This window comes from Myotis lucifugus, unplaced genomic scaffold, assembly GCF_000147115.1.
Source record: "Myotis lucifugus unplaced genomic scaffold, Myoluc2.0 scaffold_20, whole genome shotgun sequence".
Lineage (NCBI taxonomy): Eukaryota > Metazoa > Chordata > Mammalia > Chiroptera > Vespertilionidae > Myotis > Myotis lucifugus.
This window is the reverse complement of record NW_005871068.1, coordinates 9,845,385-9,869,151: the sequence shown is the minus strand read 5'-3', so window position 1 is coordinate 9,869,151 and position 23,767 is coordinate 9,845,385. Positions and strand designations below refer to the sequence as shown.

At 36.5% G+C, this 23,767-nt stretch overlaps 1 protein-coding gene across 1 annotated transcript in view; it reads left to right on the top strand.

The window, feature by feature from the left end:
• The window catches only part of DMD (dystrophin), a 2,279,750-nt gene that overhangs the window by 895,817 nt on the left and 1,360,166 nt on the right, over positions 1–23,767 (top strand). The window contains exons 26-29 of the mRNA XM_023751347.1: positions 1,161–1,331; positions 9,499–9,681; positions 11,576–11,710; positions 13,429–13,578. Of these exons, the coding sequence (XP_023607115.1) occupies positions 1,161–1,331; positions 9,499–9,681; positions 11,576–11,710; positions 13,429–13,578 (639 nt within the window). The remainder of the gene's footprint in view (positions 1–1,160; positions 1,332–9,498; positions 9,682–11,575; positions 11,711–13,428; positions 13,579–23,767) is intronic.

Genomic DNA, 23,767 nt, shown 5'->3' with positions numbered 1-23,767 from the left:
TGAAGTTTCTGTCAAGCCCTGCTGGGTGGGGGGTGCAGCCTGAGGTCCCCCGTCAAGCCCCACTGGGCAAAGGGTACAGCCTGAGTTCCCCCTTTAAGACCCGCTGGGTGGGGGAAATGGCCTGAGGTCTCCAGGCCCAGCGCTGGGGTGGAGGGTCACAGCCTGAGGTCTCCTGGCCAGGAGCCTGGGTAGAGGGCGCGGCCTGAGGTCCCCTGTCAAGGCCCCCCCTCCCCACAGTGTCATTCCAGTGCTGAGCAGGGACTCAAGCAGGCAGTGTGACCTTAGCACTGGGGGCAGAAGTCCCCGCCCCTGGCCCTGCCCACAGACTGGTCGTGACTGGGACACCATAATGGACAAATTAGCATATTACCTCTTTATTATATAGATTCTTTAAAGTGGAAGAGTAGACTCAGATATATGAAACTTAGCAATTTTAATATATTTGCCAATTTACTGTCTAAAAGGTTGTATTGTGTTGGATATTTCCCTCAACAGGTATGAAAACCTTTGCTTCCCCATACTCTTGGACAAACTGGACATTTTTGTTATTATTTTTATGCCACTCTTAATGTGAAAATGCATTAATTCTTTTTCATTTGCAATCATTTAACTATAAATATTACTGAGCATCCTTTCACATATATAGCCACATTTTACTTTTATTTCATTAAATCACATGTCTATGTACTTTATCAATTTTCTGGTTTTTTTCTTTCTGATTTGTGAGAGGTATAGGGATGTTAAGTTCCTATGATATTTGAAATTATAAATCAGTATCAGAGAAAGCAAAGAATTATTACTTTTATGTATGCCAGTAAATTTGCGTTTCCAATGGAAACATTATGAAAAAATATGTTTTTCTGTAATATCTGTTTGTAAAGAAGCATTGCCTCACACAACAGCTAAATTATAGTCTTAGGGGAATCTGTTTATTTTATTAAGTATGCCAAGTAAATAGCTGTATCTTATTTTTAAGATTTATGTGAAATTAAGTGTATCCAATTACCATGATTTATTTTCCTCATTCATGTAAGCTTCTTACTTTTTCATCTTTTCTATCTAAACATTTTATTATTTACAGACTGCTCAATAATAATATCATGCTAATGTTTTATGACTTTTAATATTCATGCGTTATTTGTTGGTTTGTTTTCTGGAAGGTCTATGCCAGAAAAGAAGCCTTAAAGGAAGGCTTGGATAAAACTGTAAGCCTTCAGAAAGATCTGTCAGAAATGCATGAATGGATGACGCAAGCTGAAGAAGAATACCTAGAGAGAGATTTTGAATATAAAACCCCCGACGAATTACAGAAAGCAGTTGAGGAGATGAAGGTAAAATAAACCAAATAAAACAGAGCAAAAAAAAAAAGAGAGAAAGATAGAACATTGCTTGAAATTGTGATTCTTTACAATGTGCTCTTTTCATTGTTTGATAGTAGAGGTTGATTTTTAATGAATTTTGCTTTAAGGGTGATCTAGAGTATGTAGAATTTTAAAACTTTTTATTCATTTTAATAAATTGTGATAAAAATATAAATATTGACTATCACAATTTAGAACATTTCCCCTTGAAATTATATAGTATTTAGAGATGGAATCAGCTAATCACACTAGCTGTTTCTAGTTGATGCAAATTCAAATTGAGAATATATCAAAGTATCATAGAATGACAGTTGAAAATGTAGTCAGTAGGCTGTGTTAATTTGGTGGTTTAAAGGGCTTTCTTAGAACTTGAACGTACTAAATATTTTAGTTGATGACCTTTAATATGGATAAAAAGGACTGAGCTTACATGTACTTCTCTTGAAACAGTATGATAACAAAATAATAGCATTGATTTAGGACCAAGGAAACTGATATGTAGCACATAATTGAATCTACACAATGGCATTTCAGTATGGCCTTGGGCAACATAATAGTCAGTGTAATCCTCTAGTTTATCATGTCTAAATCATCTTATTTCCTAACTTGAAAGTATGAACTGAGTATTGAAACTTACATGTAAGTAAATGGCCTAGCACAGAGTGGGCACTGAATGATTTGTCACTATAATGAAAGTTATCTTTATGTACTAGCAGTAACACACAATCTAACCACCTTAGCCTATATGAAATATTGATAGATATGTGTTTGCCTTGAGGCCTCATGACAGAGCTAAATTCTTTTGGAATAAGATTCTTGGGTTTAAATGTGTTTTGGCTTCTTGTCAACTGTGTAACCATGGGTGAGTTACATAAATCCAGTTTGTGAACTGGGTGTCAAAATAAGTGTTTTGTTTTTGTTTGTTTGTTTGTTTGTTTTCAGAATTATTAGAAGGGTGAAACATGAAAGTCCTAATTCAGTGCCTGGCACAAAATAAATGGCAGAACTAGATAATTATTAGTATTACCATTATTAATATCATTAATGCTGCATAGTAAGAAATTAATTACATGTACTTTATTATATAATTTATATGATGACCCAATGCATACTTTTTATAATTGATAGCAGAAAGCACTCATGTGAAATCTCAGATGCATAAATATAAAATGTATCGTGGCTTTAGTCACATGCAGAAAGTAAAATTAAGACATAAGTAAAGCTATATTTGGATAAGCAGTGATAGTTTCTAAAGTATTAAAAATTGTAAAATCATTCTAATTGAATAAAACCATGTGTTATTCATTTATTCACCAACAAATATTTATTGTATATGATGGGAACCATGCCAGAGATCCCAGATAGTTAAGGCCTTGTTGTTAGTATTCTGGAATGGCCAAGGCCACTCTGAACATGGGAATCTTAATCAGAATGTTCAAGGCTAAGATGCCATACACAGTTGCAAGGCCACAGCGATCTCACAGTACACTGTACCCTTCTGTAGCCAAAATGATTGATGTCACTGTTGGCAATTGGCCTTCTTTGTCTAAGTGGTATAATACATGTTATTGACCAGCTAGTGTGCTGGGAAGAAGAGAGACTATATGAGGCTATAGACAGCTCACAAGAGAGGAGAGAGGGGAGAGGCCAGAGAAGCCGGAGAAGCTGCTAAGGCAGAGAGCTCAGATATCACGCTACAGTGTGAGGTGGTAGGTCTAGAGGCAGTGTTTGGCTGCTCAGATAATAGTGGTAGGCGCAGAAGCTAATGCTGCTGCTTTGTGGGAAAGATGTATCTATTCATCAGCCGGTATGTGGCTACCTGTATGGGACTGTTGTGAAGAACTGTTTTGTCTAATGACTTATGACCACTGGCTCCTGCAATAAAGATTCATTCTTATACACCCACAACTTCTCATGGCTTCTCTAAGACCTGACATCCAAGAAGGTCCCGCCCCTGGCAGAGGGGCTCTACCATAACAGTTAGTGCAGTAGTAGGTAGGGTTTGAGAAGGAACTTGCCCTGTGCTTGGTGTAGTCATTAGCGAAATTCAGAAGAGTATATGGACTCAGAGCAGCAGTGCTCTAACCGTTTCTGATACATACTTACTATGTGCCAAACACCCTTCTAGATATTGAATATAGTGGTGAGCAAGATATACAAGCTACCTAGAAAATTGGAATTAACATTCCGGGGTGGGGGGCAGGCAATGAATGGAGAAATAAACAAACCTAGTTGAGATCATGATATTTTTGCCTCAAAAATGAATAAGAATTGTGAAATAAAGAATAGTTAGACTTCAGGTGGGACTTGGGGGTAGTGGAATGCTATTTTAGAAAGTGTTGACTTGTAGGGCATTTCTGAGGAAGTATATTTAATCTGAGATATGAATCGTAAGAAAAAGCCAACTTTAAAATAATCTTATGGAAGGACATTCCCATAAGAGAGAGCTCCTGTAAAGACCCTGAGGCTAATTGGGAAGAGAAAGAGGCCTACCTCCCTGAATAGAGTAAACTCTGATAATTGACCACGAATGTTTTTGAGGGGATAGGCAGATACTTGTTAACATAGGAGTTTTGTAGGATATTGATTAGTTTTCGTTCTAAGTGAAATGGGAAAGCATAGGAAGATATCAACCAAGAAAATTATACTTATTTTAGTTAGTTATTTAAAATTTTATTATTATTTTTTAGAAACAGAGGGAGGAAAAGAGATAAAAACATCAATTTTTGTTGTCCCACTTATTTATGTATTCATTAATTGATTCTTATATGTTGTGCCCTGACTGGGAATTGAACCCACAGGCTTGGTGTATGGGGATAGTGCTCTAAACAACAGAGCTATGCAGCCAGGGGTAATTACTTTAAAATTTACTGTGGGGAAGATCACGATCTGAAAAATTATAGTTTCATAGGATATGAGAGCTAGAAGGTACATTGGAACCAAAATAGATTGCACTTCTCTCCAGTGATCAGAAAATTGAAATCCCCAGATCGGCTGAATAATTTAGTCATAGTCACAGGTTTTATCTCTGGTAGAACCAAAAGGATTTAATGCCAGTGGTCTTGATCCAGCATCTAGAAGGGTTCAGGAATCTGGAGAAGGCACTGTATATAAATTAAATAAGAGTCCAGAGACGAAACATAATTTTGAAGGGCATTTGGGGAGTCAGAGAAGACTTAGCTAAAGGAACTAAGTTATCCTTGTCTCAGGACCACTTGCTATTTATTAACACAATTTGTTCTAAGGCAAGGTAGATATAAACACCAAAGGTTAGGGTTAAGTATACAGAATACATTGTCAGATTGGGGAAAAACTGCCTACAGCTGTTCAGGTGTTTGGCCAGTAGGAGGCAATAACATGTAGATTGAAATGCCCTTAGCTGCCTGGCAGCCAGCAAAAATTTTATGCATCCTTTTCAGGTTTGAGGAACGCCCTCAGCCATTTCCAGATGATTCAGCCCTGCTGACATGCTGGAACTGGCTTCCAGCAATTTAATATATTCTGTCTCAACACAGTCAGCCCATTCAGCCCAGCCCAGCCCAGCCCAGCCCAGCCCAAGCTGTGCTGTGCTACTCTCGTCTATTCTATTCTATTCTATTCTATTCTATTCTATTCTATTCTATTCTATTCTATTCTATTCTATTCTATTCTGTTCTGTTCTGTTCTGTTCTGTTCTGTTCTGTTCTGTTCTATTCTATTCTATTCTATTCTATTCTATTCTATTCTATTCTATTCTATTCCATTCCATTCCATCCCATCCCATCCCATCCCATCCCATCCCATCCCATCCCATCCCATTCTTTTTTACCCTCCCCTCTCCTGTCCTCCCTCACCTCTTTCAACCCTACCCTACCCTCTCTTCTCTCCTCCCTTCTTCTTTCCTCCCATCGCCTAGCCTAGCCAATGAATCATGTACCACCCCTGTTGCCTTTCCCCTCACATCTCAATACCCTCCTGGCTATTCTCACTATCTCTTCCAATACTGTATAGCCATTCCCTCAGATTCCTAAGTAGATAATCAACAGTCAGCTTGTACTCGGCTGCTCTATTTCTCCTGCTTCCTTCCTTTGGCTCTGGCGCTCTTCTGGCTCTTTTCCCTCTCTCCTTGCACAGTTGGCCTATCTGGCTAATAACCCAGTCAGATGATTTTTTTCTTTTCCAGTGATGGAGAGCAGACTGTTTCAAATTTTTAATTTTTGTAAACAGTCTTAGAAACGAGTGGCCCAACCAATTAGTCTACATAGGTTGTCATGTTTAAGTAACTACTCCAGCTACAAAATGGGTGCATTGGGGGGAATATCGAAAAGCAGAAAATCTCAGCCAGCCTCTGGCAATAGGAGCAAAGGCAGTTGGCAAGAAGATCCTATTTCTTGTGCTTTGTGCCTGCCAATCAAGGTAACCTCTTTTAGGTATGTTTCGCTATCTAGAGCGTATTGATAGCACCTTGTCCAGGCTGCCACCTGTGCTCATATTAAGAGCAAAATTAACTTTATTGTCATAAGAGACTGACCTACTTTAACATCTCTCCCTGATTTAATCAGAGAAAAAGTAGACACCTCCTTCTGTTTCTTTCCTTTGCTCTCCTGCGTTCTACTTGAAAAAGATAATGCTGTTTCGATCATTTCTTTTTTCCCTGTAAACAAAACTTTTCAATTAAATACAAAAGAGCCTACAGGAATGTTTCAGATGAAACATCTCACTTCAAAATTATTTTGGAAGTCTGCAATGACTAGATGCTGAAACTATACTAAACCCTTAAAAAAACTCTGGAATTTCAGTTTTAACTGTTTTCTTCTTTAAAAACAACACAGTATGGTAACTGTAGTCCCAGTGCTTATCACCACTTACATAAGTGCATTTGCTGTTCTCATTTATGGGGGACAGGCAAGAGTACTGATTCTCACAAGTGAGTGAGCATCAGAATCAACTGGAGGACTTGTTAAAACACAGACCTCTGGGTCCTACCCCAGGATATCTGATTCAGTGAGTTTGGGGTAGGGCCTGAGATTTTTAATTTCTAAAAACTTTCCAAGTAATGCTAAGGAGTGCGTTCCAAAGAGGTTCCAAAGAACCATACTTTGAGAACCACTGATTTGACATACCAGCAATGAAAGTTGTCTGAGCATATGATGGTTAGATTCATGTATATAAAGGGAGCAAAAGCCACATTTCTGATGAGGATTATGTCTAAGCTATACAGTCATTTGTTGTCTACCTTTCCTTATAGTGGAGAAATTCCTCATGATCTCCTTTCCTTTTGTATTATAATTTTTAAAAATTATAGTTTACAGTAAATGTTATTTTATTAATTTCAGGATCTATCTACCTTTGTTTTATCATCTCTGAACTTTTCCCAACTTCTAAGCCTATTTTTAAAACAATTTATGATAACCTAAAAAACAAGGAAAGAATTATTATTCTGTATTTTTGGCAGTTGTATAGGTTGTTTGTAACTTGTATAAAATGTAATTTTATTTATTGGATCTACTTAAACATGCTTCTTCTTTATTGCATGTAGTATTTGAGATGGGCTTATGCCGGGGTTCATGTCCCAGCATCAAGAAGGGTTCAGGAATCTGGAAAAGGGGCTGTGCGCTGATGACATAGAAATTCAGAGACTAATAAAGAGTCCGGAGATGAGATATAATTTTGAAAGGCATTGGGGGTCAGAGGACCTTCAGCTAAAGGAACTGAAGAGTCCCTCCTTGTCTAGGACCCTTGCTTTTATTAACACAATTTGTCCTAAGGCAAGGTGGAGATAATACACTTCAAAGGGTAAGGTTTCAAAGGGTACAGAAGCATTGTCAGTTTTGGGAATAGCCTACGGCTGTTCAGGTGTTTGGCCAGTAGGAGGCAATAACATGTAGATTAAGATGCCCTTTAACTGTCTGGCAGCCACAATCAGTTTCCTATTCAGGTTTGGGGAAATGCCTTTAGCCATTTCCAACAGGTGACTACATGTGTGACTCAACCCTGTTGAGTACCCAAGTCTACATCAATCTTTTGATGAAACTCTTAAAATTATGACATGCTGGAATTGGTCTACGGCAGGCTTAACAGAAATTATGATGAAGAAAAGAAAAACTCCCAGAATGATTAACTTAAACTTTCTGAATCTTTGTTTTCTGTTGTGTAATGTGTAAATAAGTAAACACATCTCACAAGCTTTTGTTAAAGATCCAATAAGATAGCACATACAGCATGTCCAATGTAGCACACAGCAGAACATACTAAATGATTAATGGTTGTGAAAGTTATTTGTAATGCTCAAATTACTAAAGCCAAATATGGTTTGTGTAGAAACAAATCCCAAGCTCAATGATGGCAAAACAAAAAATAACCCACACAGATTTAGTCAGAATTTTTAATTAAAATTTTAAATCAATTAAATTAAAACCCATGAGGGCAATCATTTCATAGTCAAAACAACTTTCATTTGCCATTATTTTATTCTTTTGTGGTATTATGGGATGAAATTCAAAGGCATGCACTAATTGTGTTAAAATATATAGAGGCATTTTATAGCTGACCTTGTCCAGACCTTGTCCAATTCCTGCCCACATCACCTTACTCTTACTACTGCACTGCGTGTAGGTCCAGCTTCCACCTGCCAGAACCTGCATTTCTTTACCTGAGGGCTTTCTGTGGCCACTGATTCCTACTTTTCCCACCTGTGTGCCTAGCTTCATGTACTAGGAGATTAACATTCCCCCAGCAGCCTTCAGCCAATGATGGTATATAAATACCCCAGTGTCCTCACCCCTGAGTGGGATAACCCTGAGGCATGCATTTCCCAGAGCTTCCCACCAGGATTAAACTCTAGTCACCAACAGTAATTGCTGGTTTTAGTAAGTATACCCTATAATTTCCATTTGCTTTCCTGCCTCCATTCCCCATTCCTCTACCCGTATTTCCTTCACATCACACATAAACTACTTATGCTTGAAAGCTCATCTCAAGGTTGGCCTTTTGAGTAACCCAAATGAAAGATCAATTGTGTGTGTGCATGTGTGTTTGTATTTGTATTTCTAACATGTACACATTGGAAATTGAGTGTAAATACCCTCCCTTCAGCCAAAGACCAACAGTGATACCTCTGTAGTTGAACAAGTTGGGTTTATTACTTTTGGTAATGAGGGAGAATGCACGCCACTGGGAACCTGTGTACACAACATGGGGTTGTGTAAGTAAGAGAATAACAGCAAGAACCTATTGTAGGATTTGAGTTTGCATTAGATGATTTGAGGGAGGGTTAAAAAAAGGCTTTGGTTTGGATTGCATGTTGTCAGTGAGTGGGAATACCTAACTCTATCATTAGGTATTTTTGTAATTTTTTCCTAGAAGGTGGGAAGACTACAGTGAGGTGAAAAGTATAATTGATAAAGATGCAGAGGTAACTTACACTAATCAGGATAGGTATGTGTTTGGTATTTCGTTGTTTGGACAATTTTTACCTTCTTGTCTATATTCAAATGTAATTATGGAGTGGTGGTGTCACGATTTGTGAAGCTAACAAAGTAGCCTTGTCTGATGCTGATATTCTGTGAAATAGTATCTTCAACAGGAGATGAACAAGGCATAGTTGTGAGTCGTAGGCCAGCCCTCTCATGTCAGTGGCTGCTATTTTCCTTCTCTTTCTCTTTTGTGTTTTCAGTTACTGAACAGAACTTTCTGTTATCAATATATGGTCCTATATATAGAATTAAGACTTTTCTATATTAATTATATTTTTATTTAAATAATATACTGATTTCAATATTATTCATCCATCTGAATAACTTATAAGTGATTTCAATTCTAGACCATGAGATATTTTTGAAATTGGTATTGAAATATTTGTTTCATGTAGATAAAGATAGAGAAATACAGATACCTACACATATATACCCATGTACAAATTACTTTTCAAAGTATTCTGATGAAAGATCTATTATATTCTGATTATGATTATTTTCTTTCAAGTTCCCAATTTTAACTAAATCTAAATGTGTAGAAATGATTGGACTCAGTATTAGGTTTCTTTTTGTTTATCTCACTCTAGTAGAGGTGTTGTGAGGAAGGATAGATAGGAATGCATTTTGTAAGTAAAGTCCCATCTTGCTATTAACAGAGTGTTCTTTATTTTTATTTTTTTCAGAGAGCTAAAGAAGAGGCCCAGCAAAAAGAAGCCAAAGTGAAACTCCTTACAGAGTCCGTGAATAGTGTCATAGCTCAAGCTCCACCTGTTGCACAGGAGGCCTTAAAAAAAGAACTTGACACTCTCACCACCAGCTACCAGTGGCTCTGCACCAGGCTGAACGGGAAGTGCAAGACTTTGGAAGTCAGTTTCTTTTCTTGACTTTCTTTTTTTTCTTTTTTTTCAAAATATATTTTATTGATTTTTTACAGAGAGGAAGGGAGAGAGATAGAGAGTTAGAAACATCGATGAGAGAGAAACATTGATCAGCTGCCTCCTGCACATCTCCTACTGGGGATGTGCCCGCAACCCAGGCACATGCCCTTGACCGGAATCGAACCTGGGACCTTTCAGTCCGCAGGTCGACGCTCTATCCACTGAGCCAAACCGGTTTCGGCAGATTTTCTTGATTTATGTGTCAATTTATGGTCATATGTGAAGCATAGTGATTAAGCACATGGACTCTGGTATAAGAATACTTAGGCTTGAATTCTTCACTTAGGCACTTATAATTTGGGACTTTGGCCAGTTGCTTAACTTATATGTAAAATGAACATAGAAATAGTACCTATTTCATAGGGTGTTGAACAAATTAAATGAGACATTCTGTTTAAAGTACTTAGCCTAGTGCTCAGTAAATCTGAGTAGCTATCATCCTAAGTGTTCTTATTATTACCATTATTATCATTGTTGTTATTATTATCTTTTCCAACCTCTCTGTGCACTTAACTTCCCTCTTTGTTTCTGCCACCTGAGAATTTTCATTTCCGTTTCATAGATGAGCTATGAAATTAAAATGTTTTCCTTTATATTTCATTCAGCATATCCAAAGGCATACACTGATTGCGTGGAGTATTTGAGATGGGCTTAACAGAAACTATGGGCAGGGCATTCCCACATCAGCGTCAGTTACCATTTGGAATGAAAGTTTCCTTTTTTTGTTTGTACTCTCTTCAAAGTCAATTTCATTTCTGTGATTTCAAAGTAATTTTAAGTTCCAAACTGTTAAGCTTAACTGTTACCCTAAGTGGCTTTTAGCTCCAATTCTGGCTTCAGGAGTGTATTTTATTTTGCCAAGGTGACCTGTAAAGCCGGTACATTCAGCTTCTCCAGCTGTGTCCTTCAAAGGCATTGAGGACACAAGAGGCCATCTTTGCTGATGGTTAAATCAGCAAGGTAGTCCATTAGCTCAATCTGCACCAAAGTTAAAAAGACACATTACCAACTGCATCTTCAAAACTCTAAAGTACCCTCGGGTATTTAAAGAGATATTTATTTTTTCCTGTTGAGATTGTTGCCCAGAAGGAAGACAGCCTGTAGTACAGCAGGAGCTGGAAATGACCCAGATTTAAGATTTCTATCATCTTTTAAAGCAAAATACTTAATTTCACTTTATGTGATAAACTATATGTAAAATACCAATTAAGTATTGGTAGGTTAGACTAATACTTTTCATCACTTAGAGAGGGACTGTCTTCTATCACTTGCAAGGGCTAGGAGTAAAGGTGAAAATATGGGGAAACTGATAGAGTTTAATTTCTCCTTAAATAATTTTTTTCCTAGCCATTATTGATAGAAGTTGGGGGGAGGTGCTGTAGCAGGTGGTGGGAATTGTGCTATTGTATTTTATAGGTTTTCTCAATATTTATAATCTCAAAGCTAATGGGAAAATGACTATTTTAATATTCTTATCCTCCAGTGCATCTTCCTGCTTTTATCGCTACGGACGTAACCATAATCCAGAAATTGGCCTTTATTATCCCTTTGCATAAAATGCACATATAAATCTAATATAATGTTGATGAATTATTTCTTTATTTAAAAAAGTAAATCACTGAATCTTGAATTTATTCATGGAATAAAATATTTCCTTAATGACTTGTTATTATGGATGTATTAAGTGACCAAAATGACTAGTTGCATTTTCAGTTATCTACAACAATGCTATATTTTTAGAAGTTTTTTAAAAAATGGAAGTGCTGGAGTCTCATAAGTACTTTTTTATTAAAATAGTTCACCTGGGATATTTCTTTTTTAGGAGGTTTGGGCATGTTGGCATGAGTTACTGTCCTACTTGGAGAAGGCAAACAAGTGGCTGAATGAAGTAGAATTGAAACTTAAAACCACTGAAAATATTCCTGGTGGAAGTGAGGAAATCGCCAAGGTGCTAGATGTAAGTTGTGAATTAATCTAAATGATGACACTTTGCATGCAGTATTGAAAGGTATCAAAATACCGAATAAAAAATAAATTCAAACAAAACAGCACAGAGTCTAGTTGCCATCCCTCCTCCCACAATGGGGTTTGGAAAAAGCCTTAGTTTTCTCTAAGAGCCTTCCAATCTCAAGGTTTTAAAAAGAATTTAAATAACCTCTTATAGAGGGCATTAGCCTTTTGCCATATCACTAAGTTATATGTTGACACTTTTCTTTTCCTGCTTAAATCTGCTACAGACTTGCAAAGACAGTTTGAATGCACACTTTTGCTCCTTTGGAGTAGGGCTAAAGAGGATAATAATGTAAAATATTATTTTCCAGTTTAAAGGCTACATTTACTAAATTGGGAATTTTTGAAAAATATTGAAAATCATAGATTCATACCATATGGAATGTTTTGAGGTACCAAGTGGGCATGTTTTGATATTAGAAATATGTCTTTAGCATGTTTATATGTTTTAGTACATTCCAAATTTTAGTATATTTTTAAGTTTTATTTTGAAGACCTTTAAAAATAAAATGAAGGAGTTTACATGTGTCAATTTTGATTTATGTGAACTTATGATATTTAATCATTTATGTTGTATGCATTTTATTGTACTTTTGTTTATTTCTTTATAGAAAATAAATATGTATGTTAGCATATGTATTGCATTTAGTGCCATCCTCTATATGAATATGCTAAAATAAGGTGCATAAATTAATCAAGATGTGAAGAACATGCAAAATGTTTCTTTAGACAGAACAGAATTGGGATCTTAGAATGTCCCAGCAGAAACCAAGACATCTTTGTATCCAACTTTCTTATTTTGAAAAGAGAATTGTAAAACCTGTAGAGGTATCAACAACAGTGGGAGAGATCTCACGTGAACTGTAATTTTGGTCCTGTCCCACTTAGAGATATTCATTGAACAAACATTACTTGTGAATCAGCAATGTAGAACATCTTCTAAAGACGATGCAGCAAACTTTCGTAGCATCAGTAAAAGGATTGTGGCCAGAACAAAGAATGCTAAATGAAGTTAGTTATCCTATTGAATGATCAGATTGAAGGGCCTCATTCTCATTTTTATTGCCTCCCAGTCCAAAGATGGCTGTTTTACCTCTAAGTTCTAGAAGTGTAAAATTGTGTAAAGGGCAGAAGGATTTCTTCTAAAGAGATTGTGCCATTTTTTAATTTGGGGAAGAGAACCTCTTAAAGTTCTCTCTACATATAATATCAGAATCATGTCACCTGGCCATCAGTAGCTACAAGAGAAATTGAGTATTTTACCTTTCCAGGTTTTAGAGTAGAGGCCATCAAATAAGAAGGTGGCTGTGAATCATTTTTAGGTACCTCATTCCACAATCTTGCCATAAGCCCATGAAGATTTACATACAGCAACATCATACAGGTTGCGGCAAAAGTAGATTTACCGTTCTGCGTACACGAAACAATAGTTTATTCTTGTATTATTGTCTGTAACTTATTGTATTATTTTTATATGAACATCTGTAAACCTATTTTGCCCCACCCTGTACTTTTTTTTCAATAATAACAATCTTTCATGTTTTATGATCCTAATTTAATATTGGTTTAAATTGCTTATAACTTAATTTAAGTAAATCAGAAGACATGAAGCATTTGAATTAATTCAACGTATTTAGAAAAATAATTTTTGCAAATGTGTTTCAGTCACTTGAAAATCTGATGCAACATTCAGAGGATAACCCAAATCAGATTCGCATATTGGCACAGACCCTGACAGATGGTGGAGTCATGGATGAACTGATCAATGAGGAGCTTGAGACATTTAATTCTCGTTGGAGAGAACTACATGAAGAGGTATGATGATAAAAGTGAAAAATCTCTTTAAACTAATTTGCATAAACATTTAGCAAATACAGTTAGGGTTCTCAGATAAAATGAGGAATATTTATTTTTAAAATATTTTTATTGACTTCAGAGAGGAAGGGAGAGGGGGAGAAAGATAGAAACATCAATAATGAGAGAGAATTATTGATCGGCTGCCTCCTGCAGGCCCCACACTGGGAATAGAGCCTATAACCCAGGCATGTACTCTGACCAGAATGGAACCTGGGACCCTTCAGTCTGCAGGCCAAAGCTCTATGCACTGAGCCAAACCGGCTAGGGCAAAATGAGGAATATTTAAATATTAGCTCAGCTTCCATGTTTTAGAAACTGTCACTTGTTAGACATGGCTAAAATATTTATGTGTGTATTATATCATTTTATCTAAAAATGTTTTAGAGTATGGGTTTGTACAGGAAACCAAATATAGTATATTTTCAAAAAATGATATAATACACATATGGGTGCTTAAGGTGGGAATTTATCAGTATGTGCAACAACTGGCCACCAGAGCTTAGACGAACTCAGAGGTTCTGAGGTTAGGAGGCTGTGTGGCACGGCACCCACTGGGTCTGCTGTAGTACTTATGGAGCATCCAGGTGGGACTATTCCATAATCCAGTAAGAGAGAGATCTCCAGCCCTGAAGTTAAAGAGAATGACTCAGACTAGTTATGCACATAGTGGATTTATCAGGTTACATGCTAGTCACAACTGTAGAGTTCATGAGATCACTCCAGGTAACCAAAAGGAAAAAAGAATCATGGACTGAATTTAGGAGTTATACCCCAAATCAAGTTTTAGGCAGAGTATACAGTGTCTACAAAGGAGATTAGAAGACATGGTCAAAAAGTTAGAGGCGACTCCAGTTAAAACCTGGGTGCTTAGGAGGTAGGAGTCATGAAAAAAATGTCAGCTACAATAGTAAGGCCAAGTAAGATGAGGGAATTAGGCATCAACCAGAGGGGAGTTGGGAGGCTGGGTGGAAAAGGTGAAGGGATTAAGTACAAATTGGTAGTCACAGAGATGTAAATTATAGCATATGTAATAGCCTATATAATAAAAGGTTAATATGCAAATCAACCAAACCTGGAATGACCGATCACTATGCCATGCACTGACCACCAGGGGCAGATGCTCAGTGCAGTAGCTGCCCCCCGGTGGTCAGTGCGCTCCCACAAGAGGAGTGCTGCTTAGTCAGAAACCAGGCTCACAGCTGGTGAGCACAGCGGTGGTGGCTGGAGCCTCTCCTGCCTCCGCGGCAGTGTTAAGGATGTCCAACTGAGGACTCCCAGACTGCGAGAGGGCGCAGGCCAGGCTGAGCGACTCCCCCCCCCCCCCCGCCCCGATGGCATGAATTTTGTGCACCAGGCCTCTAGTAGTCAATCATATCATAATAACTATGTATGGTGTCAGGTGGGTACTTAAAACATGGGGAACCACTCTGTAAAGTACATGATTGTCTAACCACTATGCTGTATATCTGATTGAATGTTAACTGTAATTTAAAAATGAAAAAAATAAAAAGCAAAAAAGAAAACGATGGAATTGTGCAAAAAATACATCACTTATAACCTTGACTTAGAGCAATTTAGTTAGATTTTCCCGGGGCATAGAGAGACTCTGGTGACAGTGTTATAGAAGACATTAGAGAGGAAAAGGGAAAAAGCAAGTATGTACTATCCTTGTGAGGAGTTGGCTATGAAGGGAAAGAAGGGTTCTAAGGGGACATGGTAGCCCGGGAGGTCTGCAGGAAACCTTTTGCTAATTAAGTGGGGGAGAGGTTTGATCATGTTTTAAATTGGAAATAAAGAAGTCCTCAGTAGGATTTTCTCCAGTTCTGAAAAGAAGTAGGTGATGTTGGGGCACATCAATGTTTTGATATGGTATCAGTATGTGCTTTTTTACTTTATTGGAATGTTAGTAGCACAAAAAACAATTGTAGTTCAAGCAAAAAATCAGGACACATTATAAAACTGACCTTGGCAAAGCTATGAAAAGACCTCAATTTTAATCTTTAGCTGTGTTCAGAATTTCTCTATTATGTGCTTAGGAATACGCTACTTTCTAACCTGATCTTGGCATCAGCCTCATTTATGTATTACTCTTGCAAACCTTTAGTAACACAAACACTGCTTATGTGTTTATATTTTAAATGTCTTTGGTTTGCAACCTGGCATTTTCCCCAAATAAATAATAATTCTACTCAACAACAAACTTTGATTGCATACCTACTCGGTTATATCCAAACTGAGTTGTTAAAACATTAAATAACCAATCAGAGAAACTTGGGTTGGAACAGCCCCTTGTATTAGACAGGATCAGATGGGTCACAGGAACTACGCAGTAAGTTGCACAGGGAAGGTTCAATGCCAATAACTACTAACTATTTACTGGGAATTAATTTTTAAGAGAGAATAGATGAGAACCCAAAAGAATACCCAAGGCCTGAAGTATAATACCCAAGGAAAGAACTAATTTGTAAATCAAGGAGATCTACCCAAAGCTGGTATTCAACCCACAAGATGGCAAAAACATTCACCAGGTTGACCCAACCCAGAACTATTATATAGTCATGGGTGGATCCAGAGCCACAGGCCAAAACCGGAGCCACAGGAGCAAGAAGTAAAAACACACTGGAACAGAGAAACCTTTACCTCCCCACTGTCACTCCAGTGCCCTCTATAGACAAAGAGAGATTCCAGTATCATCAAGAGATCAGTGTTGAAAGACAATGAATTGATGACTGGCAATCCCCCTACACCTCCTTGGCTTTGTACCCTGGGCAATATTTTCAAGCTCCCATTTCTTTATCTGTGATAACAGATCCTGTTTCATAGGGTTCTCCTGAGCAAAATGGAAAATACTGCATAGAAAGTGCTTACTACAGTGCTAAGAATACCATACATATTTAAAAAAATGATTATCATTTTTATTTTTACCAGGCTCTATGCTATAGCACCTACCTTCAAAGCACACCCTCACCAAGAGCATGGGTAGACAAACACATATATTCTAATATTAAAAATGGTGAAATGTACCCACCTTCATTATTTAAATAAAATGCAGAAAACTGACTAAAGTACTTCTTTCATCATTCTCTTAGTCTTAAAATGGAAAGGAGTTTTCCATTTCTACTTCAATAGTCAATTAAGCAGAATGCTACAGTAACAATAAATAAACTTGAAATAAACTTGGAGCCATTATCTGTCCTGGCTGTATTTATATAGAATATCTAGCCATCTGAGAGTAATTTGGCAATGAAAATAAAGCACATTTGGTGCTTTAGAACTTTGATAAAAATCATGTCTGTTAGAGATAATAGCTTTCTCAAATTCTGTTGTGCTTGCCTCTAATAAGCTGATGTGACATTAAAGATATGATGTTGAGTTGAATTGATGGGTAGTAACAGGGTTTTCCTATTTCTCAGGGTATAATCTCAGTGCTTTGATCAATACCAAACTATTTAGGTAATAGAGACACACCTAATAATTTGTTAGCTAAATCAATCGTTTTGATGTTCCTATTGAGAATTTAGTTGAAAAGACTGGTGTTTTGATAGAATGTAGATGGAACCCCAGATAAATTATCTAAGGGGCTGGGAAAAAATAATTACAGTAACAGATCTTTTAAATTGATTTATTTTTCAATAAGATCCATGCTGTATGTTAGATTGTTATAGTCAATGTCCTGAATTTGTTTTAAGCCATAATTTTCTTCTTTTTGTTGTTGGTTAAGGAGAAACAGTTTTTCATTAATAAACAAGGTGCTCTTTCACTTGAAGATGAGCCTTGGCCCATTTTCTTCTCAATTAAATGTCTATGCCAGAGGTTGGTGGGGTTTTTAATTGCCTACCCAATGTTTTTTATAGATGCAATTATGAAGAGCAAAGGTAACATTCAATTGCCTGCTAAATCAATCAAACAACCCGATATTTTATTGCCTATGAATATTTAAAAGAAATACGCTAGATCCCTTTCCTAATTTCAGAGTGTGAGTTTGCATTCAAATAAGTAATAAATTAGTTCCATTCCTTGAAAAGGCATCGTTCACTCTTCATAATCACATGGCACTATATTTTCTACTCACACTAATGATTTGAAAGATGGTTAGCAAACCAGGAAGAAAGCTTATAGAATACGCTTAAAAGTATTAGTGATGACTAATTAAAAGAAAACATTGTAGAGGCTTAAATATTAAAATCACAAATTGCATAACAATAGAAACCAGTTCTCTTGATCAGTGATTATTTAATCTTTCTTGTATATTATTAATGCCCCATTTCTGTCTTTTTCATAGTCATCTATAAGATCTTTCACCTGACATTAAATAGTAGATAGAGTAAAATAGAAGAGGCAAAACCTAAATTGGTTAATTCTGCTTCATTTGCAATTTTAATTAATTGTTCCAGGTAATTATGACTTTGAATTATTTGCTCAGTGTCATATCTACCTTAGCACAGATAAACCAGAATAGAAAAATATGGATTGAAGGAAAACTGTATAGTAATCCAGGAAAATATGTGACACTATCTTGTCAGAGGTCAAAATTTTATCGGAGGAGAGAAAATGGCGGCTGAATAGGCAGACCTGTCATCCACCTCCTCCAAGGACCAGACTGGAAATACAACTAAATTGGAGAACATTCACCTGAATTACCAAATGAGGTCCAGCTAAGCAGGAGACATATCAAGGAAGGAGAGAAAACACCTGGAGACCACACCTCCACAACTCACACGACTAGTTGCGGATGAGCCACATAGCCAGTGAGCCTGAGAGGAGATTCCATCCACTAATGGAACAATAACATTCAATACCAACTACAGAAGAATGCAAATAACCCGAGCAAGAGACTTTCCTAGAGCACCTAGCTCAGGATATCTAAGAGACTGCACCACTGGGTCCCAAGAAACACCTACTACATAAGACAACCTCACAAAATCTGGGAGGTATAGCAGTGTGATCTAATATATAGAAACAAATACAAAGTGACAGTAAGAATAGGGAGAACCCCCAAATGAAATAAAAGGAGGAATGGCCAGAAAAGGAACTAAATGAAATGGAGGTGAGCAATTTGTCAGATAAAGAATTCAGAGTGATGGTAATAAGGGTGCTCAATAATTCAGTGCGAACTATAAGCAACCTAATGAGAATTGTAAGGAACTTAATGAGAATATAAGGGACTTAATAAGAATTACAGCGACATGAAAAGAGAAGTTGAAACAATGACTAAGAATCAGCTGGAAATGAGGGAAGACATACCTGAAATAAAGAATGCCCTGGAAGGATACAACAGTAGACTAGAAGAATCTGAGGACCAAATCAGTGAATTAGGAGACAAGGTAGAAAAAAACACCCACTCAGAGCAGCAAATGGAAAAAAAAGTAAAAAGCAGGAGGAGAGTTTAAGGGAGCTTTGGGACAAGGTGAAATGTAACAACATTTGCATCATAGGGATACCAGAAGAAGAATCCAAGCGAGGAGTAGAGAACCTGTTTGGAGAAATAATGGCAGAAAATTTACCTAACCTGGTGAAGGAAAAAGTCACTCAAGTTCAGGAAACACAGAGTCCCAATCAAGATGAACCCAAAAAGACCCACACCTAGGCACATATTAATTAAAATGTCAAACATTAAAGACAAAGCATCTTAAAGGCTGCAAGAGAGAGACAGGAAGTTACCTACAAGGGAGCTCCAATTAGACCGTTAGCTGATTTCTCAATAGAAGCACTTCAGGCCAGAAGGGAATGACATGAAATATACAAAATAATGAAATCCAGGGACTAAATCCAAGACTACTCTATCCAGCAGAACTATCATTCAAAATAAAGAGCTTCAGAGACAAAAAAAAAATGCTAAAAGAGTTTATTGCTACCTAACCAGCACTGCAAGAAATGCTAAAGGGACTGATGTAAGAAGAAGAAATAGAAAGTGAAGATTGCAGACATAGTAAAAATAGCAACAAATAAGTACCTATCAATAATATCCTTAAATGTAAATGGCTTAAACACCCCAATCAAAAGACATAGGGTAGCTGAATGGATAAGAAAACATGACCCATATATGTGCTGTCTACAAGAAACTCACCTCAGTACAAGACTCACACAGAATGAAAGCGAAAGGATGGAAAAATTTTTCTAGGCAAATGGAAATGAAAAAAAGCTGGTGTAGTAATACTCACATCTGACAAAATAGACTTCAGATTGAAGACCATAACAAGAGACAATGAGGGCCACTTAATACTACCAAAGGGATGGTTACAAGAGGCTATAACTCTGGTAAACATATATGCGACCAATATAGTAGCATCCAGCTATATTAAAAAAAATTATGGAGGATTTTAAGGGAGAGATGGACAGCAATACAATCATAGTAGGGAACTTTAACACCCCACTGACATCCCTGGATAGATCTTCTAGACAAAAAATCAACAGGGAAACAGTAATCCCAAACAACACAATAGATCAGATGGAATTATTTGACATTTACAGAAATTTCACCCCAAAACTACAGAATATACATTTTTCTAAAGTGCATATGGGACATTTTCAAAGATAGACCACATGTTAGGACACAAACTAAGTCTCTACAGGTTCAAGAAGATTGAAATCATAGCAAGCATCTTCTCAGATCACAATGGCATAAATTAGAAATCAAGAGACATATGAAAAAATGCTGAAAGTCACAAATCATCTGAGAGATTCAAATTAAAACGACAGTGATGTATCACCTCACACCTAGGATTACATTTTTTCATGTTTTGAATTTGGTACTTTCTTTCCTTACAGTCGGGGAAAGAATTTGGGATATCTTGAATTTTGACCTTCCTAGGTTAAATACTCTGTGATAAAACTATCATCTTCATATCAAAATTTCACTGAAAGCATACTGTTAGGCCAAACATCTGTGTTCAAGGTGACTTCATTTTTGAGCTAAGTAGTGGACTCTGTAACTTGATCTCATAATAATTTTAATTGAATAATTGTATAAGAGTGATTACATTTTGAAGGGAAAAAAATCACCAGTATCATATTTGCACACAGGCAATAAACCCAATAGCCCAGCCCTCTTTAATGTAAAGAAATAGAGAACAGAATTTGTGCTTTTTATTTTGCTATATCTTCTTTGGCTATCTGAGAAAGGTATCATTATTTTTCTACCATCAATTATGTGAGATACCTCGATTCTTATTTCTAATAATATTTTCTCATGCATCTTGTAGTTTGAGTTTAATTTTCCTGTTTTATAGCTACAGGAACTAAACTATTATGTAACTTTTACAAGAAAAAGGGTAATGGTAAATTAGTTTCATTCTTGTTTTTAATCATCATGAATCATGGAGATTTATTTTTTAATCTTATTAGTAGTGATTGCATTATTATCTTTACATATAATTTACCCTACTTCAACAAATGGCTATTTGCATTGACATTTGTGAAATTTATTATAAAGCAGTAGTTAAAATTTTCTTGTCTGAATGTATAGCAGCTATAAAATATCATTTTTTGGTTCAGATACAAAGGGACACACCAACACATATATACCACATGTATGCTTGTGTGTATATATGTGTATGTATATGAATGTGTATATATACATATTCTAATTTAATATCTAATTAATATTTAAGTATTATATATTCACACTAGACAAACTGTCTTTGCTTTGGGTAACCATTAAAATACTTATGAACAAGTATGGATATATCCATGAAGAGGTATCTTATCCTTAAATTTCTTATAATTTGGTGATTGAACTATTTCCTCTAATGTTGAAGTAGCAAAAGAGAGAGTAAATATATAGATGAGAGCCCAGCCAGTTTTGCTCAGTGGTTGAGAGTCGACCCAGGAACTATGAGGTCATTGGTTCCATTCCAGGGCAGGGTACATGTCTGGGTTTCAAGCTCAATCCCCAGTAGGGGGCATGCAGGAGGCAGCCAATTAATGATGCATCTCTGTAATTGATGTTCCTATCTCTATCCCTCTTCCTTCCTCAAAATCAATAAAGGAAATTTTAAAAAAATATATAGATGAGAAAGATCTAATATTAAGGCCTAAAACCTAATCACTTATAAAATAAATTAGTAATGTGAATTGGTAAATTAGAATTTTAGGAATTAGTTTTTGGATAGAGAATTTTAAAAACATTTTATTTATTTAAATTTTCATTAAAATTTCTGGAGTTTTTCTTTGTTTCATTGAAACTTTATATAACTTTTACTTGTGATCCATCATAATTTACAACTAATATTTAATTTATATAACATAAAATACCATTCTCAAGGTAAATGTTCATCTATCTTGTCCATCTTACTTTACCACTCTAGGTTCTTTTGAACTGATTTTCTTTTCAAGCTACTTCATAGATTTTTGGGGTTGAATGATCAAAACTCTTATTTAATATTCAGGCAAGTCTGTACTAAAATTGTCCACTTTTTTTAAAAAGAAGAAAATGAAAGAGGAAATATTAAAGAATATTTCTCTGCAACATATTCTAGTATCTCAGAGCAATCCATGTATGGAATGAGGACTGAAAATATTTTGAAGTTAAGCTGTTTTTCTGAGCCATGGAAAGTGTATAGTCCTTAAAAGTATCAAATAAAACTGGAGAATTGCTTTACTGCTTCTGCCTTACCAAGTCTCATATTATTTTCTGATCTGCATTGACAAATGGACAGTTTAATAATACTCTGCCCTTCCTTCTTTCATCTTATGAGCCAAATTAATTACATTTTGCTGTCTGTTATTATTTAATTCTTATTTAAGTAATCTTTTCTTTCAAACTTCACTTTTGATAATTATTTTCAAATCTGGCTAATCATCAATAGCACACAGATGGAAAGGGAAGGGTATAAGAACTTTATGCACATTCCCTTCCAACTTCCTTAGGATTTATTTTGTAGAGTTTTATTGATCCTGGAAACTTTATTTTGAAAAGATCCTCTAGATTCTGGTGATTATTCAGGTTTGGGAACTCTAACCTCAACCTTGACCTGAGAATGAATTGTTTATTAAGGCAATCTGACTTACTAGTGTGCCTATGTTTCAGATTCATTCTTAGTGTGGGCCATTAATTATTCAGGTCCAGCCATTGCTCATCAGTGCTGAGGGATCTCTTTATTACAGAGATGAAGCTCATTTTTAATTCCCGAACAATAAAACCAAGCAGGGGAAAAAAGTGATTCTCTTTCAAGACCACAGTTTCCTGCTGGAGCAGAACAAGTACTTTCTAGGAAACCATAGCAAACTTCTAATGGCATAGAAATGACATCACTATGTTTCCCAATATGCTACCCCTCTTGCCCTCCTGGACCACAATCTAGATGGAGCAGGCATTCCCTTGGGACTACTTTAGAAGACACTAAATTGTCCTGCATGGCTGTGGTAGACATTGTTTATAACCTAATATTCAGCCATACCTGACTTATGACAAGTTCAACAACCCTATGAGTGAAGGGTCAACCACCTGAGACCTGCTTGCTCCTCTCCCACTCCAAACAACTCCAGAAAAATGGGTTTCATCCACAAATGATGAAGATTCCACTGTGGGGAGGAGATAGAAAGGAGAGGAAGTTAGGAAACAGTTTATGTCTATTCAGACAGCTTAATATTTCATGAGTATTCAGTGACAGAAGACTCTGATTCCTAACAAGGAATTGAGTGTATTGGACCATTTTGCCAGTGTTTATCTGATCCCCATACTCACATCAAAAACCAGGAGTCTTCTTTCTATGCCCAGACTACAGCTCAAGAACTCTACAGCATATTTGGCAAGGAAAAACAGATGTTCCCTGCATCTTGTTCCTGCTGTTCAAGGTGTACATCCCAGCCAAATGAATCATATCAGAGCCAAAGACTGGCAGGAACTCCTTGCTACAAATCCACAGTCACTTGGAAAACAGAAGATTTGAAAACCTGTAATACCTTAGAACAAAATAGTACAGCTTTTTATGAACTGGACCTGAGGAACTATTCGGTGTATTGTGGATAGGGTGATAGGAAGCCATAAATGCACTTCAACTTCTTTAGCACCATGGCAATCATCAAGAGTATTGATAATGTAAAAATGTTGTTAATTTAATGCACATGGAGAGGATGAAAAAGGGAGAGCCATCCCAGACTTCCAAAGAGATGGGGTATTTTTCCAGTTTCTCAGATACCACTTCTA